General features: G+C 35.9%; 1 protein-coding gene across 10 annotated transcripts in view; it reads right to left on the bottom strand.

The window, feature by feature from the left end:
• UBR3 (ubiquitin protein ligase E3 component n-recognin 3) overlaps window positions 1-14,725 on the bottom strand; it is a 116,212-nt gene that overhangs the window by 72,609 nt on the left and 28,878 nt on the right. For all 10 annotated transcript variants that reach the window (XR_012623787.1, XM_074829065.1, XM_074829066.1 and 7 more), the window contains 11 exons: window positions 12,170-12,398; window positions 8,089-8,268; window positions 7,180-7,313; window positions 5,168-5,254; window positions 4,522-4,587; window positions 4,345-4,434; window positions 3,368-3,496; window positions 3,231-3,283; window positions 2,424-2,557; window positions 1,854-1,938; window positions 297-439 (listed from right to left, as the gene is read on the bottom strand). Coding sequence is in view for 9 of the 10 variants with exons in the window: in XM_074829065.1 (XP_074685166.1) it covers window positions 297-439; window positions 1,854-1,938; window positions 2,424-2,557; window positions 3,231-3,283; window positions 3,368-3,496; window positions 4,345-4,434; window positions 4,522-4,587; window positions 5,168-5,254; window positions 7,180-7,313; window positions 8,089-8,268; window positions 12,170-12,398 (1,330 nt within the window). In the remaining variant the exon portion in view is untranslated. The remainder of the gene's footprint in view (window positions 1-296; window positions 440-1,853; window positions 1,939-2,423; window positions 2,558-3,230; window positions 3,284-3,367; window positions 3,497-4,344; window positions 4,435-4,521; window positions 4,588-5,167; window positions 5,255-7,179; window positions 7,314-8,088; window positions 8,269-12,169; window positions 12,399-14,725) is intronic.

Below are 14,725 nucleotides of genomic sequence, written 5' to 3'. Positions count from 1 at the left end.
TGAGAAGCTCATTTTCACTCTAGATGAAAATAAATTTATTGAAGACTATTAACAGTCTTTAGCAATACTCTTAAATATAAGCAATAGACTATACTGAAACAGTCAAACAAGTTTTATGGGGTTTTAGTGGTGGTGGTTTGGTGTCGAGTTTTTGGCAGGGGGGAGGGTGGGGTGGAGTTTCTATCATTGTTTCATGGGTTGGTTGGTTTGTTGTTTTAGGGGTTTTTTTTAAGAAAAAAACTCTGGTTAAGCATCTTACCACCGAGTATGTTATAAGAAGACACCGATTACCATACCTTTAGGCGTATACATTCCTTGTTGCATGGAACCTCCAGGCTCAAAAACAGGAGCTTTAAAATCAGCAACTGCTGATAAGACTGATTCAAAGCTTAAGCTTCCTGGAATAATACCACTTTTAGGATTGGGGTTTTCTGGAATGTAATGTTTGTGTTAAGGAAAGCAAAGTTAACTTAGTTGCAGGACACAGCATTTTACTTCCTTCTCGACATTTTCAGAGGCTACATTTTGGCAGTGCTCTGTGTTTACCACAAGAGGTCTGTACGCTCCAGCTGCTATGGAACAATAACTATTACTTAAGTGGAATCAAAGCCTCCTAGCCAGGACATTAAACTTTTTAAAGCAAGCCAATTGATACATGCTTGGCTCAAGAGGTAGGCATTAAACGAGAAATAAAAACTACTATCTGTAGTGTATGTAAAGATTTAGTACTTGCCTTTATTTACTAATACTGGCTCTCCTCATAAACTGTAAATGCAAAATATTCTTGCTAAGTGCAGAAAAAGCAGTAACTAGCTTGGGATCCACACACAATAAGTAATTCTGCATCTTGGATTGGCTGTTTCTCATTTTTGGTACTGATAGTTAATTGACTTACTGACATTACCCCAAATCACAAGTAGCTATGACAAATACAGAAACTTCTGCTTAGTGGTAAGTGATTGCTTGCATAAATGATTAACTTACTTTACACAGTTAAGTGATTTGCTTATTTTACATACTTAAAGTGACTGAATTACTTACTTTACACAGTTAAGTGATTTGCTTATTTTACATACTTAAAGTGACTGAATTACTAGGTCACATTGTAGTAATTAATAATTCTTATTACATATTTGTAACTCACAATCTCCTCCTTTCCTATCTTTATAAATTCGTAATATTTTTGCTCAATGCCTACCCCTGGATTGCAAGCTCCTTTGGGTGATCACCACAAGCTATCTGATTCGCCTACACAGCTTAATACACCGATAGCAGTAAAACCAGCATATTTGTATTCAGTTGTCTGGACATGAACATGGCACAAAGACTTCCTAGAGTTTGCTATTCTTCAAGACACTTCCCCGCATAACACATGCATTTCACTCTAATTTCAAAGTACCATTCAGAATTGGTATTATTTGCATTTTCAGCTATTGATAGCAAAAGCCAATGCAGCATAGAATGGCTTCTTCTTACACTGGCATAAAACTAGCAATAAACAAAGGCTCAAATCCAGACAAAGGTGACGCTTGGCTAAACTTTCTACAACATCCCTGGAAACAGACTTTTCATTTCACACCTGAAAGACTTTTGTAGTGTTAAAAAAATAATAAAAAGTCAGTTAAGCATTTTGATCAAAACTAATTTAAAACTATTACAAAGTACTGCATATTTTGTAAGAAAAAACAAAGCTGGAGCAAATGCCTTTGCTAATAAGTATATGCAAACATACCTTTACACAATTTGTTGTAACTACATAAGCTGAAAACACGTTCAAGCTCCAAAATCCCACTACTATCCAGGTACCTGTCATTCCCACTCACGCATATAAGTTCATATTTTCCAAGGATATGAGATCCAATAATGAACTGTGTGTCCTGTCATTCATACAGAGTTGGGCTACCATTTCTGCTCTGAGGATCTCATCATCTGTCATTCCTAGAACAATAAAATTTAAAAAGCCGTTAAAATAGCATGCTTTTAAAACACACATTCAGCATACATTAGTCACTAAAAACAAGTTAAACTTGATACAAACATTAAGTAATGATACAATGCTATAAAACAGCAAAAAGGGGGGGTGGGGTGGGGCACGCAAATGTTATGAGATACAATCTCAATCAGAAAAGGCAGGTACAAACTAAAACTGCTGCCTTCCTGGAAAAGATACAGAATCTTAATGAGATCACATACGCAATTCAGGCACTTCCATTAAAGCTATTTTTCTCCATTTCTATGTATTACGTCTATTTCTAATTCATAAGGGATTAAAATTCAGTACAGTAACTGGCAAAAATGAAACCAAACTTTGAATGCTTTAAGTTACTATATGACTAATCAGCTTTGTTACCTGCTAAACACTGAATATAAATGAACAGACATGTTATTTACATACAAGTACTCCTAAAGGCAGTGATTCTTACCTAAATGTAAACGAAGACTTAACAGAAGGACCAAAAACGTTAAGGCTCCTTCCAACATGGACCTTTCATGCTCTGAATCAAGAACTGTATTTTGGTGCTGTGATGCCATCGTTAACAGATCTACCACCTTAAATCTACATAGCAAAGAGTAAAGTCAGAAACACCATTTTCCAACATTAAAACACCAATGTGAAGTGTACTGATAAACTCAGGATAGCATTCACAAGAACCCAAAATGAATACAAAATTAAACGCATATAACACAGTAATATGCAAACATACATGAAAATCTTATTTTGAAATTTGGATTTTTATTTAACTACCAATGGAATGCGCTCCAGTGATATTTACTCCACATGAAAACACCTTATGTTTATGAACATATAAAAGCTAATGCCAATTAATCTGTTTTCAAGCCCTGATTTTATTCTATCCAGAAAAGCAGATATCCTTTCTGTGTGTCTTGCTATTGCAGTTCTACTTATCTCTATTTATCTACTTCTTCAGGCTAGCATATCCTGAAAGCTTGCATATGACCATTTGCAAAACTTAAAAAAACCTGAAGATGCTCAGAAAATAAATGTCTGAAGCTTCACAACTGCACTGTAAATCAAAAGCCAATCCTGTATAAAATCAAGGATATATCTTGAGATACCTATTCTGGTTGAGGCCTTAGGTGTTAGTTTTGGCTAGGCAGAGTTGTACCACTGAAGATGTATATCAGATATGCACCTTTTCTCTTACATGGCATAAATTAGTCAACAGTTAGCACAACACTGAACAAGAGCATTCATCTTTTAACCCTACCTTTCAAAAACGGATGAAATAAAATAATCTGGGTCCAGCCTAGAAGCACACACCTGTGGAAATAGAATAAATTCATATGATTCAGTAGTTTTTTTGTAAACAAGCATTGGTTTGGCTTCTCAGAAAACATAACTTACTTGCAGGAGATAAATGTCAGGATCAATCATTGAATTGCAGAAGTGAGACTGCACATAAGTCATGGCCTGTCCTTTAATTTGTAGGCCATTTCTAACCCACATGTTGCTGTGAATTTCAGAAAGACTTGCCTGTTCAGGGAAAATAAAATAAAATAAAAATTTACAAACATTTCAGGGATATTCAGCTATCCAGTTCAACATTAGCAGATCATCAATACCTTATCACACATATAGATACATACACACTACACCTTTAAATAAGTACTAAAAGTGTACTTCTCTATACTTCTGAGGAGTGAGGGATGAAAGGGAACCACAGCAAGTTTATGAAACAGATACCATTCCATATGAGAGCATATTTCAGACAATGAAAGTGATCAAAGCCAATGAAATTATTAATCTATGTATTTATTAAAATATTGAAAAGTACTCCAAAGATGAAGGCATCATGGTTAAAACGAAGTTAGATACAAAAGCAGTGACTACAAATACTGTTCACTACCACTTACATACAAATAAATACAAATTTGTAAATAAAGAAAATGTTGCAGGATGCACCCATTCTTGAACTCATTCTCAATTTAAAATATGAAATTTTCAGATTCAGGTTTCTTCTCAACTTGTGCTCCATTGGTAGCTATTCCACAAACATGCAATTCCATGTTTTCAAAGGGCTGGTTCCTCCTACCAGTGCTATAGTGAATATTATTCTCGTACTTCTCAGAGTATAATTAATGCCACATATTTTAATTTTGGAAATAGGAAGGAAAAAGAAAAAGAGTTTATCCTAACTACTCAGTACATTCTAGTTATTATTGTCACATATTGCTTATTTTCATATTCCACAATTAAGACATACTCCCCCTTGTTAAATACTTCTAAATATATTTAGATGACTGGGGTTAAAAGAATCAGACAGCAACTTTTTTTTGTGGTATATCTCTACATCTGCATCAAAGTCATAAGTCTGCCCGTACCTGAATCTGTAGTGGGTGAATCATTAGTTTCATCAGCATCTCCTGATCTGGCAAGATAGTATCCAGATCTAGTTCTTGGCATTTGACAGCCTAGAAACAAAGCAAGCACACACTGTACTGAACAATCACACTCAACAGGGAATTTCCATTTTCTGTATGACTAAAACATGTGCTTACCTTACTTAAAAACATGGCAAAGTAACGGTGCAGCGGCAAATGAAAAGTAACTTGGTTAGGAGCTGGCTGAAAGTAAAATAAAGGTATTTTAATATCATAATATTAAAAAAGCAAACCTACAAATGTCTTTGTCACAACCACAAAGAACTGTATCTTGCATGTCTTCATTCAATGGATTTAATTTTCACTAACCTAGTGCTACTTCATTCCCCTGCACCTTCCAATGATTCAGACTGCTGTAGTTAATCTCTTATTAAACCTCCAGTAGCTAATGACACTCTGAATTGATTGAGAGTCTTGCTTGCTAAGGTGGTAAAGCTGCTCCCCACTACCATATCAGAAGAGGACATCAGTGAACAGGAGTATATTAATGGCACTGCTTTTAAGACTCACACAGCTTAAGATTGCACCAGCAAATGTAAATCATCAGGAGTCTACAAATAAACGATCCTAGGACGTAACATTCCAACTATTAACTACAAACTCCAATTTCAGCAAGGCAATCCTTTTTTCAATCAGTACCTACAACAATGATTTAATGGGGGTGGGGGGTGGGGGGGTGAGGTGGCTGGAGGGTAAGTGTATCACCTTTGAAGTTTAATCAGATTTTCACAGTACTTCGCTTAAATTCACTACGGGTATTTACCTCATCTACAAAGTTGATAGCATCAAACCAGTCCTGAAGTGCTTCAAGGCAGTATCTGACAACATTTCGTGTGTATTCCTGTGTTTCCTGCAGTAACAGAAACCAGTGCACTACACGAGCCAACACAGTTTTAAGTGTCACTGTTTTCCTACTACAAATAAATATTATTATTTCAATAATATTGTTACAGCACATAATTTATGCCATTATCACATGGAAATTAATAAGTATTAGGATGCTTTAATTGTTACTCTGAAGATGATAATTTAAATGGTGAGAATTAAGGTACCTTCAGAATGGTCAGCTGGTCCTAGTGCCTACTGTTGTTTAATTTATCTATTTATTTTTACCAAAAATTTAGAGATGTAAGCATAAAAAAAAAAGTCTTTCCATGCAATCAAAAGGAATGGCTAATGTCCTCTAAGTTTTAGCTATGGAAAGGTCCTTACAGTTTGCTAACACAATTCACTCGAAATGCAATTATAACACAATACTGCATAATTTTAAGAATAAGCAAACCTTGTTATGATTTTATGATATAACTCTATAAAAATGCCCTAAAACTATAATATATTTCAGATTAAATCATGCATTTCAAAACTAGAGATGTGCATTGCCCTCCAGCAGCAAAGCTGTGGTATATAAAGGAGGGGAGCTAAACCAAATTGCTCTGTGATCAACCGAACTTACAAAGCCTCATTTCTTAACTGACTTTTCCTTTAATCTTCCCTTCCCCCTAAACACAGATTCCAGACCTGCCTCACACTCTTAGGACATCTGTGCAAAAGCCAGCAGTGCTTTGGCCAGCCAGAAGCTGTGCAAGTGGTGACTGGCTCTGCCAGACACCTTTTCTCATCAGGAAACACAACAGCCACACTCTCACCCTGCTGCTCCACCCTCTACAGTGGCCATGCTCCGCTGGCTTTCCCTCTCCTGTGGGACACAAGCGGGAATCACTTCTCACCCATCAGGTTTCACTAAACAAGTACAACAATTAAGCTATGAGATTTCTAAAACTCTTTCAGATTTATTGAGGATGACTAAAGGGCTCAAACATGGGTGTGAAAATATGACTGATAACGCCGACAGGCAGAGCAAGGAATCATACAGGCCTTAAACAAAAGGGAGACCTTCCCATCCCTAAATTAAAAAGGAAGGAATACTTCAAAAAGCTGTAAGTAGTAATTCAGTTTTCAAAATATAATTTAGACTCCTAAATTGATATATTCATAATGTATCAGTATAATTTACATCACAAAAAGGCTTTTGCAACTGCCTAATTTAAACTTTTAAAATTGCAGGGTATGCTCGTGCACATTTTTTCAGTGCACAGTTCAATTCAGGTATAGTATCTTGTGGACACTATTACATATCTGAACAAGCTAATTTCAAAGATAAGTATTTATTTCATAAAAAATAACCCATAAAAAGCTTTTTCACATGTTAAGTATTTCTATAAACTGACGGATTAGAATTCTACTATAACTTAATATAATCTACAGTCTAGCGAATAGTAACAACTCTTTGCTCTAGTTAGGAGCCCATGAGATATCAGAACCTAAGAGGCTTTCACCTCAGGCTGTCAGGAAAACAACACAGAACCATAAATTACTCCATCCCCCATCATAATGAAGTGTCTATTTGCAGACACAATCAACATTACAATCACATTAGGGACAACGTATGTATCTCCTTTCCCACAGAATGATTCAGAGACATTTATCAAGTTCTTCATCAGATTAGAAATTAATCCATATGTATAGTCATACAGAATGACTGTACACATCCTGAACTTGTAGTCCCAGTTCTGGAGACAATAGATAAAAGCATGAATCCTGTACTCACTACACACAGAATCCAAGTTCATCACAATTTTATATATATGGTAGACAAACCCAGCAAAACCCAAGTCCTTTCAAACACAAAACAGACAGACCTTTCAGATTTGAGAACTCTAGAAAAAAATCAGGAATAAACCCAAGAACAACAACAGAGAAAACCGTTAGTCTTACCCTAACTTTGCAGTGTGACAGAAGACCCCACATTGGCTGGGCACAGGCTTCCAGCTCAGCAGCAAAGGCAGCATAGTATGTCTGCGATTCAAACTCCACATGCTCATTTAATTCTCGTTTATTTAAATTCATACCTTCAAAGATTTAAGCAGAGTTATACAATCAATTACTAAACTAAGACTAAGTGCAATGCAGTATTTTTAGTGTTATGCATTCACACACCTATTAAAACAAAAAGCACAAAGTGTAACAATGTATCTTATCTAGCAGTGGAAAAAAAGATAAAGTACCAGAACAGGCATCAAAGTTTGAACGGAAATAGAGCAGAAAAGAACAGTATCTCTAGGTTGGCTAGTAACTGCAGTCCTGCTGTTAAGATGACATTAACACGTACAGCAGCCCTTCTACTTTGAACTTCACTTAGTCAATGAGAACATTTGGATGGAAAAGATCTGGTCCTCTTTCTAGGAAGAACATTTATCAGTATTGGAAAGTTCACAATATTTAAAGATTTTCTTAAATAATAGTTTCTTCACAGCAACACTTAGAAAGAGATCCAGACTTATCAGATTAATTTACCCAATATTTAAATTTAGAACTTCACCAGTAAAACACTTCTAGCACAAGTTATGATTTGTACTTTACGTACAACCTGAGAATTTTGGCACCATGAATCTCAGTCAAGTGTGATGCAATTGCTCTTCAACTAGTCCACACAAGACAAAGATCCATTAGATCATTTTCAAATCTACTTGTTTTCTAGAATATACCGTTCCCTTCCAGGAATACAAACTTACAAGAATATTAATTAATTAAATATTTACATACAGCAGGGTAAGGATTTTGCTACTGCAAACATTAAGCTGTCTTAACATCCTTGGATTAGTACTGATTATAAAATTCACATACCTTGAAAGAATGATACAAAATTCATCCATGTCACCAAAAGACCATGATCTTCCAAAAATTTCTTTGCCACACTTTGGTGTGAAAGTATGTTAATAAAATCACTAACCAGGGGCCAGTAAGTATTATTCTTCAGTAGTGCTTCCCCACAATTCACAACAACATGTAAACTATTTTCTTCATCTGGATTTAAAAAAGAAAAAAAAAAGTTAAAAAAGTAGTATTTTTTTCTTCTTGTAATTTTTAAATAAAGTTACAAGATAATGCAAAAATAAAAATTAGTGTTTACTGTAATATCGCAATCACACAAGAGAGAAAACTGCAGAAAAGAACAACAGTTATTTTGTGGTACCTGAGGCTGTTTTCTCATCACAGACTCATCAACAGAGATCCCACTCAGTAGGAGACAAATAATTTGAACAATATTGCAACCTTTGAAAAGCAGTGCATTAGTAAAACCATCATAGTTATGCCTTTTTTGAATATTCTTGAGAAGTATAAAAAGACCAAACAATACAATTTCTATTATGAACATCTGAAATCTATTTTGAATACAACACACTTCTACAGAGCAAGTTACCTTACAGCATGCAAACAGGAATCTGCTGATCAAAACCTACACTGGCATGTTGAGTCTGAGAAGGACAGTAGAGAAAAGCATTTCCACTCTGAATCAGGGACAGAGAGGGGTTTAGGCAGCCTTCCTGAGACTAAGGCAGGAGAAGGTTCCCAAAAGAAGGGGAGAAGAAATCAGGGTGGGTGGGTGTAGGTGTGTGTGTATGTGTGTGTGTGAAGTCTCCTCCCTATATCACAGAAGTACATTGTCTACAGCTGTCAAATAAATCTTTTTATTTGATTTTCATAAGAGGCACCCCTGGAAAGACCAGAAGGGAAACAGGATTGGTCCTGGATTCATGATCCAAGGGGAATAACTTCCAGCACCCATCTGTCATTTGCTATTTTATTTCAAGTGAACAGAAGAAGAAAACCTTGCATCTGATGATCAGCCTCACGGACAGCTCTTGTCCAGTTCAAATGCACTGAAGGACCCTTGTAGTCATCCTTTACACAGTGAAAGGGTCATAAACAGTACAGCACAGACACAGCTAAAAAAACCACAGGTATTAAGAGACTCCAGTGTTCAGCTGATAAGGCATGCTGTATCTGGAGTGATTCCCTTTGTAAGCTTTTTTCCCCTCCCCTTTGTTGTAACTACTGAAGAAAATACTTTTTTTCTTTTTCTCTGATGTTGTTTATTTTGTTGATTGGTACCAGGAAAAAAAAATTACTTTCTTGCCTGTTATGTCAACGGGTTCTCTAACTTGAAGTCATACAATATTTTGATCTTGACAAGTTGTATTTCCCAAGAACACAGCACAGTCAGAAAAATTAATCAGATTTCATCCTGAAAAATATGCTGCTTGAGTTGCACACAACTATGAACAGATACCTTCTTGTTACCATAAGTTATATAGAGCTCCATTTCTTAAGACTGACTCCTATCTATTACACTGAAGCACCAGAAGGAACAGGAAGCCAGAAGTGCCCTGCAGAGCTTCTCAAACTTCTCTGCCACAGTTGATCAAATACTCTTTAATCTCTCTCTTGTTATGTGGTACATCAGCAAAGAAAGGAAACTAGGTCTTGTTGCTCAGCTCCCTGGTTCCCATGTGCTCACACAGCCTATGCAAGAATGGGATAACATTTCAGCTGGCTCTGCCTGAAGCCGCTGAAGAACTCCGCAAAGAGCCAACAGTCACATGTTGCTGATTCTCTGCCCCAGTATAGATCAGACAAATCCAGAGTTACTTCCAAATGGCAGTGGCATTGCCTCTTATTCAGAGTACTCTACAAGCCAGTGTTAGTGTGAGGTCAGCCAAAGGAAAGAGTTGGTTTGGGGTTTTGGTAGGGGGGCTTTGGTGATTTTTGGGGTTTTGTTTGTTTGTTTGCAGGTTTTTTGGGGTTTTTTTAAAGGTTGAACCATTACTAAAACTTTCTCTTTGAGGTATAAATTCTTCTCCCATGAAAAGTTCAGTAGGAGGAAAGTGTTGATAAAAAGGAAAAAGTCTCTAAGAGCATAGGGACATAAATCTTCCTAGGGAGACAGTTCTATCCTCTGCACCCATATTTCTCCTCCTCCTCCTTTCACACCATGTGTGAGAGAGACAAGCTGAACTAGTAACACTTTAGAGGTCTGTGGATACCATCTTCTGTTTCAGGAACACAGTTTGTGACTTGGCATCCACCAACAACCTTAATGAACTCTGTACTTTCAACAAGTGTCAGCTGTCCAAAAGACAATTAGGATCTGTGAGCAATGCAAATGTGCCCTAGCAGATAAAACTCCTGCTCCACGTTCTCCTTGCTCCTCTCCAATATGTTTTCTCTATCTGTCCATTGGCTGGATTTGTAAACTTTGTCTCATTCAGATACTAAACAATCTACTTGTTTGCACTAGCTGCACAAACAGAATTCTTCTCAATTTATCTCACAAGCACAGATTTCTAACAGACTTCTCACTGTTTCCATCATCACAAGAGATACGTTGAACTGAACACAAATACAAGCCCATAGAACTGAAAAGGCGGCCAATAAGAATATGAGGGGAAAAACCCCAATAAAGTATTTTGTTAACATTTTTCTGCCAATTTACAGTATGCCCAGCCGCTCATATATAAAGCGGCGAGGAGGAAATGTTGTGAAAACATTGAAAAGCACTGGACAGATTCCATAGTGGAATCTTAAAGAAGACAAATCATTGGCGCTGGAGAAGGGAAACGGGTAACTTCAGGTCTTGGGATAGCTGCTCCAGGGGTTAAGTCTTTTCTCACAAATCTATGACAAATATATCTGATGTTATTTAACTTACCAGCTCCATCTTACATAATTAATTACCAGGAAATTTCTTCAGAGACTGTCTAATCACAGTCACAGCCTTTTTCTGTTTGGCTGCAAATTCTGATACATTACAGATCCTTACCACTATGCTAGTAATATCCCATACTGACCAACAAGTAAAAACAACTACTTAAAAATAGTTTTACATGACATTCCACCAATATGGCATTAGTTTAGCAAAAAGTCACTTGATGTATAAACTGTTAAAGAGAAAGATTCAACATTTTTCTTTGAATTCTGTAAAGCAATCTATGTAGGGCAACAGAAAAATTTCTTATGTTGAAGTGCAGCTGAATGAGAGCACTTTTTATAGCTAGATGACTGAGGATTTCCCATTTCAGTACAGTCATTCTGTATTAGGCTATACGTGACTGGACTCAGAGACAAAGGATACAATCCTTCAGAAAAGAAAAATTACAATTTTATGCAGAAGTTGACAGTACTTATTTGGCAGCAGCAGTCAGCCTATATAGAGAGTATTTTCAAATTCAAACTAGGATAAAGAGGGCTGAGAGGTCTGGTCTGTTAGGTACTTGAAACTGTGAAAAACGTGTCAGCAAGATTCATTATGCCTCCATTTTCAGATAAGGACAGGTAAAACAAGGGTAGAAATAGGACAGCTGTTTTCACTGCAAGAGTTACACAGTGTACACTAGTTCAAATTGCCACTCTGTCAACCAAAAGCTTGATCAAATGTTTATATTTACAAAGTATTAAAACATTCTCCTCTAATTATATCAAGTTTTAAAAAGGCAATCACCGGGAGAAAAATTAAAACAACTTTAAATACTTCAAATAGCTTGTGAAATACTTTGAAAATATTTTTAAAATAAAGGTCTCAATTTGCATATATAATTTTTCATTCAAATGAGCTTCACAAATAGTGTTTATGCACTTTACCCAACAAATGAAGTAGCTGCAAGATAACACGCTGTAGTATAAACTAGATAACATTCCTACAAAAGAAAACCCTACAAACCAAAGGATAAAACATCAGTATCACTCTTGATAACTATCTTTACATTTCTAGGAAATTTTGAAACTTGGCCTCTACCATATATTGCTAGATCCTGTCCATTTTTGGGAAGGGGTCAGGGGATAGATTGACTACCAAAGAGATTAAATTTCCTCTATAATCAATTTATAATCCATGGAAACAAGCAAGCAAACAAACAAATCAACCTACCTTGCAATTCACTTTTAATAAGGCAACTTTCCATCATATATAACAGAACAGTGACCATAATATCCAGCAGCTGACATTCTTCTGTAACTTGGCGTGCTAGTTCTTCATTGCTGAACAACTGAACACTGATATGCACAATTCTATTAGACATTGTGTCTGATTCATGGCTTTTCTTCAGTGTTTTCATAATAAAAGCATAATGCTGAACAAAAGTTTTGGTAAAAGCAATCTGCAAATTATAAAGAAATTTTGATGTTAACAAGCACCACACAAAAATTATAACTTTCTTTCATTATAAAATATTTCTTTACAAAAGTATAATCAACATATCCTAGGAAACACCAGGTGCCATAACAAACCAAAATTGAATGGTCTATTCATCCCATGTTGTTTCTAGAAACAGTCCACATGAAAAAACCTGTCTATGGAGAGGGGTAACTTATGCCTCTAATTTTATTACCTTATACCAAAATCTAATCTTCTCATTCTAGACTTTCCACACTAAAAAAACCCCTCAGAAATGTTGAAACAAGGAATATAAGATTTCAGCACACCTGTGAAAGCATGAAAGTTCTAATAGTGAATTTATCCTAAATTTTTTACGTCCTAAAAGAGGGACCAATGTCCCAAAATGATACACTATGAAGAATGAGATTAGTGGTGTCCAATAAAGCTGCCTCAACTTATTACTTGCACTCGTCCACCCATGGAGTAAGGTTTTCATTCATTTGTCAAGGATGACATTTCAACACTGAATTGATCTGATATCACAACATCCTATGTTTTTTTAATAAATCTTTAGCACTTTCTCCTAAATAATTAAAATAATTAGCAAGCTTTGCTATTCTTCAGACAACTGTTTGGGGGTTTTTAAACCAGATCAGTATTTAAATGTATTGATACATATAAATCTTAGTATAATGTCTTGTCCCACTCCATTAGCCTCAAATTGCATTGTAAACCAACCTTCTGCCCTACATATACATGTGTGCATATCTGCCAGCTCTGAAATCACTTCTCACTTAGTACTTTAAGTTCTGAATTAACACCATCTGGACTTCCTTGGCTTATTAAAAAGAGATAATACGAGCTGTGCAGTGATGAAAATTTTCAGCTCAAAGTCTAAAACCCCCTGTCTATTCCTTCTGGAAGTATTAATCTTTCATAAGCATAAAATTAGAATCTTAAAACCACCCTCAGGCAGCTGTGTCTTCACCAGATTGTATACAAATCACTACTTTTTACCTGCCTCAGACTCAGCGCTCCCATGTTTTTATTATTGCACTACCATGTTAATCTCATTTAGAAAATATTTCTAAACATGTCATAATGCTGTAACGCTGCTGTTGGGCACAAAGATTGCTTCTTCCAGCAAATATCCTCAAAAATAAAGTTGCTTATGCAAAAAAATGGACCGGGATGGGGATGTCACTGCAGGAAACACTACTTAACTTGCCTTCCTTTAGCTGGTTCACAGTGATGGAAACCTGTATAATAATTGCAAGTGTCTTCTATATACAGAAGCCAGCACAATGGTAATTGTTCTCAGCTAAAGCCTTTTTGGAACAACATATTCGCAATACTTGCACAGAGTTAATACAATATCATTCTGGTATTCCAAGGCAGAACAACCTATCATAATTACCTTTAAATTAAAGCTTGATACAACTTTAATCACTGGCAATAACACTTATAACAAACATCAAGACTTTTACACTATTAATGTTAAGCCTCAGACACAAATGACGCACCTGATATTTTAAGAAGTTATTATATTAATGCTGCTAGTAAAAAAAAGTATATTTATATATTACTTCTTCACATTGTACTATGCTTAAATAGGATTCTCAGGTTCTGTGATGTAGGAACTACGTTTTACTTGTTTTACACAGCACACTCAATTCAAGCTGATTGCAAAAACATGGTCCTCCTTTATGGACAAATTTTGGATTTTTTAATTTATTTGAAATCAGCATGCATCAAAACTTTTTGTGCCTCACCCATATACAATAACGAATTTCTGAAAGTACTGTAGATTCACTATTAATACAGTGTAATGATAGAAATTCTGTAATACACTTAAATAAAGAAAATACATCAGCTTTACATTCACTTGGAAGTTAAACAAATACAACCCTTTCCAATTTTGATAGGAAGAAAATAAACTCATTTCCAGAACTTAAAATGCTGAAATACTGCGGTAAACTGCAGTCCGTAGTACATAAAAACAGCCATAGTAGGTCAAATCAGTCCATCCAGCTCAGTATCCTGTCGTTGAGTGGCCAAAGCTGTATACACAACTGAGGAAAAATACAGATTGGAGCAATAATGCAGATGCTGACATAACACATCTCTCCAAATACTTACTCAGCTTCTAACCATTTGCAAGAAGTGGCTTCCTAAGACAGACATGTTTTCTGTATATCCAATTACCTTCACTGACTTACTCTCTATAATCTTGTGCAGCTTCTCAATTTCTAGCCTATGCAAAAACAAAATTAATTTTTTCATCTGGCCTTTCCTCTTGGTCACCACTTAACAATTCCAGAACTTTTA

This window comes from Strix aluco, chromosome 6 (assembly GCF_031877795.1).
Source record: "Strix aluco isolate bStrAlu1 chromosome 6, bStrAlu1.hap1, whole genome shotgun sequence".
In the NCBI taxonomy this organism is placed as follows: Eukaryota; Metazoa; Chordata; class Aves; order Strigiformes; family Strigidae; genus Strix; species Strix aluco.
Note: the sequence above shows the minus strand (reverse complement) of the source record. Positions and strands in the feature narration are given on the sequence as shown.